The sequence below is a fragment of the Ipomoea nil genome, unplaced genomic scaffold (assembly GCF_001879475.1).
Source record: "Ipomoea nil cultivar Tokyo-kokei standard unplaced genomic scaffold, Asagao_1.1 scaffold1568, whole genome shotgun sequence".
Taxonomy (NCBI): Eukaryota; Viridiplantae; Streptophyta; class Magnoliopsida; order Solanales; family Convolvulaceae; genus Ipomoea; species Ipomoea nil.
Window position 1 is genome coordinate 895,163 of NW_017617996.1, and position 4,694 is coordinate 899,856.

Sequence of the window (4,694 nt, forward strand, 5' to 3'; positions counted from 1 at the left end):
AGTATACAATCTGATATGGGGGGTGAATATCAAAAGTTACACACTCGTTTCCAAACACTATGTATTAATCACCGTAAGTCATGTGCATATACACATGAACAAAACGGACGAGTTGAGCGCCGTAACCGACATATTGTCGAAACGGGCGAAGGGTCCGTACCAATGGAGTATTGGGACTTTGCGTTTGAAACCGCAACATGTCTAATTAATTATCTCCCAACACCCGTGTTAAACTATGAAAGTCCCTACTTGCGTCTACACAAAGTGTCTCCTCCATACACGTTTCTTCGAATTTTCGGGTGCCTGTGCTATCCTTATCTTCGGCCTTACAATCGCCATAAGATAGAATACCGCTCAGCACCCTGTGTCTTTCTTGGATAGCCCCCGTCCTTTAGGGGATATAGATGCATGGACTGTACAACGGGGAAAGTTTACATCTGTCGTCATGTCCGGTTAGACGAGACGGTGTTCCCGATGGTCCCACGCCCAAATGTCACACCGGAGCCCCCAGAGTCTGAACCCATGCCGTTAGCCTGTGAACCTGGTCCTTTAGCCATCACCAGGCCGCCTCGTCGCAGGGCTAAACGACAACGCACTGAGCCTCAGGAACGAGGTCACACTATGCGTCTTCGACATTAGACTAGGGGCACGAACGAGTCTTTTCAGGCCCTTAATATTACTACTGATCCTACATGTTATTCCCAGGCTGTAGGGCATCCAGAGTGGCGTGACGCCATGGATCAGGAGTTCAACGCTCTGCTTCACAACAGCACCTGGCGTTTGGTTCCACCAGCACCGCACATGAACATCATCGGCTGTAAGTGGGTGTTCCGCACCAAACGCAGGGCTGATGGCACTGTGGAGCGCTATAAGGCACGTCTAGTTGCCAAAGGCTTCAACCAGGTGGCTGGCGAGGACTTTTTCGACACTTATAGCCCGGTGGTAAAGCCGACTACTGTTTGGCTGCTATTCTCCCTTGCTATCTCCTCCAGCTGGACGATGCGTCAGCTGGATGTCCGTAACGCCTTTTAGAATGGGCATCTAGCTGAGACTGTTTACATGAAGCAGCCACCAGGATATGAAGATCCGACACACCCGGATCATGTTTGTCATCTGCAGCGCTCTTTATATGGGCTTAAACAGGCCCCGCGGGCCTGGTTTAAAAGGTTACATGACTTCTTGATTCTTGCAGGTTTTAAGTCGTCGAAGACTGACGTTTCTTTGTTTCACTACACCGCCGATACATCTCGGGTATATCTACTTATTTATGTAGATGATATCATCATGATGGGCAATGATGAGACGTTGATAAACACCTTACTACAACGACTTGCCACCGCCTTCAAGATCCGTGATCTTGGCAAACCGGGATTCTTTTTAGGGATTGAAACCATAGCAGTCAATGGAGGCTTGATTTTGTCACAGAGGCGGTACATGACGGATCTGCTCAATCGTGCCGGGATGCTTGACTGTAAGCCACTCACCACACCGGCGGCTGTCACAGTATCAGTGTCCTCGGACGCCTCTCCCTACGAGAACCCGACTCAATACAGGCGTATTGTGGGGGCCCTCCAGTATTTAACGATTACGAGGCCGGACTTGTCCTACTCGGTGAACCGTTTGTGTCAGTTTATGCATGCACCCTCAGACGACCACTGGAGTTTGGCCAAACGGGTGTTACGTTATATAAAGGGCACCTTCAACTTCGGCTTACGCATTGCTCCGTCCACATCCACGACTATCCAGGCATTCTCAGATTCTGACTGGGCAGGTTGTCCGATAGACCGGAAGAGCACAAGTGGATATGCTGTTTTTCTCGGGACCAACTTAATCTCGTGGCTGTCCAGAAAGCAGCGTACGGTTACACGTTCATCCACCGAAGCAGAATACAAAGCCCTAGCCGATGTTTCCGCAGAAGTAACATGGGTGGTTTCTTTACTCCGGGAGCTAGGGCTGCATTCTTCTCATCCGGCCACCTTGTGGTGTGACAATCTTGGAGCGACTTATCTGTGTGCAAACCCTGTCTTTCATGCACGGACAAAGCATGTTGAGATTGATTATCACTTTGTTCGAGACAAGGTCGCCTCAGGAGACTTCGTTGTCAATTTTGTGTCAACTAAAGACCAGCTTGCAGACATCTTCACTAAACCGCTGACAGGGCCGCGGTTCACTCAACTTCGTGACAAGCTCAACGTTGTAGCGCACCAACCTTGTGCTTGAGGGGGTGTGTTAGTCAGTGTTATTTATTTATTTATATTCTATAGTTATATTATGTGACTTAGAATAGATTGACTTGAGTTTCTCTGTCTGTTAGGAGAACTCTCGTAGCTTTGTTTTATATAATCTGTAATTTCATTCTGTTATGATTAATTAATGAAATTCATATTCCAATTACTACATCCAAACTTGGGGACTAACACCCCGTTGTCCATCACCAACAAAAACTAACTTCCAAAGTTTAATCAAACATAACTAGATAAGAGTTTAGACTACAACTAGCTCTCTAAGCTAACACTAGTCTAACACGATCGCGCTCAAGAACTGGGCCCACCTGAAAGGGGTTAACAAACAAGCAAATAGAAACAACCTGTTAGCACGAATGCTAAGTATAATGCCACTCAACCCTGTAAATTACTATAGAATATACTTTTGGAAAACATTTGCCACGTACACTTAGATCAAGTATTCTCAATCACTTTAAACAACAACTCAAAATACTCAACAATAATTCTATATGCTTGCAACCTAATTATCACATAGGTATGCTTCCACAAACATTTACTCATCAACAATCTCATGCTTTCACAGATATATCTAATCATGGCGAAATACTCTACTCAAACTCAAATGGATAGATATAGAAATACTTAAACTTTAACGAGCAAACTCATGCTATCAAGTTAATCAACAATCAACAATATAAAGTCATACTTCTTCTCATACTTTCATGCAACACGTGCAACTCATATAATCACGCAGTAAGATGAACATGATGCGTTAAGTATAAGTACATAGATAGATATGCATACATACATACATACATACATACATACATACATACATACATTTTTTCTGTGGAGGTTTCTTAGAGTCGCAATGACTCGTTTTTCTCTTCTTTCTCTTGAGTCTCTTTACTCGCTTTCTTTCTTTCTTTCTTTCTTTCTTTACTCGTGGGCGAGGTAGGAACTTCACCACAATGTGAACGGACCTATCTGGGCTCGGCATCTAGCCGGACTAATACTCATCTCGCTTCGCTCACAGAACCACTCTCTTGGTTCTTTTCTCAAACTCTGTGCAATCAGGTATCGTACTTGTAACACCCCCTAATTTCCATGCTAAATTAAGCATTAGACATGCAGATAACTAGTCATAACATCATACACAGCGGAAGACTAAACAGGGAATATATGAATAGGAAATAAAGGGTGCTATGCCACGCCCACCTAAAGGTGAACGCACAGGCAAAACATCTGCATAAATCCAAAATCTAAATTCATTCAGAAACAGGAGTACTAATGTCTAACATTGGCACACAGGCCACAACGTTCTCAAAATAAAGGGATCTAAGCTAACAGGTTCTAGACCACACTCTCGTCTACTCAGCACCTGAAAGAAACACATAAAATAAGGGACGACGCTCGGTCAGCGAATAGTGCTGGTAACCCACCAATAAATGTGAAATATCATATGTAGATAGTTTATGTATATATACAAAATCATTTGCGAAACGGGATATAGATTATATAAGTTCAAATCCAAGAGTATAAGTCAACACAAGACTCTCACGCTCACAATAAAGATAAGGGAACACATCCCAAGACAATAAGAAGTATAAGGACACACAAGAACGGCTCAATGCATAATATACCATCACACAGTAGAGTAACACCGACATGCATAACACAAGAGAATAAGGATACAACCATCGGCAACACATGCCTTTGTGACATCACACGTCACAAATAGAGAAATACACAACAACGGGTACACAAGCCTTCGTGACATCACCCATCATGAATTGATATGCGTTCCTTATGCCCGGTTCCAACCTTTTGGCTGCCCCCAACCTTATGTCTAGTTCCAACCATTACCTCCAGGACCCCTGTACATTCAAGTCCAACCTTTTCCCTCCTGGGACCGTCGTCTCCCACCAACGACCACCAACAAGACCGCCGATTTCATAGTACACGAGGGTACCGATCACACACACAGCAACACATGCCACCCAAGAAATACGTGAACCTTACGCAAAGGTCACAAACTCCATAATCATGTCATGGCCACCACGAGGACCACTGCCGTACCTTGGTGACTAATGTCCCATACCATTAATCGTGCAATCTAGGTACAACCACACACACCACACCATAACAGGAATCAATCAACGGATCACAACGAAGATATGAAACCGTACTCAACAAGGAATGGATCACAGTCCAACAACAATGATGATTAACACAAGTCATCATCAACCAATAGGAAAGGACAAACAGCACACATGCTAGCATTTAAACACCGAACTAGCATGCTTATCAAACGGGTAAACTGAACATAGTTCCGAAGAACACACAAGACTCATCATAGTTCAACAAATCACAATGTTGAACACTTAGCACAATTCAAGACACCAAAACCTACATGGATTCCTACCATATAGTTCTAGACATACGAAACATCAAGAAGACACTCAAATA

General features: G+C 44.0%; 1 protein-coding gene across 1 annotated transcript; it reads left to right on the plus strand.

Annotated features, from left to right (window-relative positions):
- Window positions 1-1,059: 1,059 nt before the first annotated feature.
- LOC109189894 (uncharacterized mitochondrial protein AtMg00810-like) lies at window positions 1,060-2,220 on the plus strand. The gene has a single exon (XM_019340515.1). It carries the CDS (start codon window positions 1,060-1,062, stop codon window positions 2,218-2,220), a length of 1,161 nt encoding a protein of 386 aa, XP_019196060.1.
- The last annotated feature ends 2,474 nt before the right edge of the window (window positions 2,221-4,694 follow it).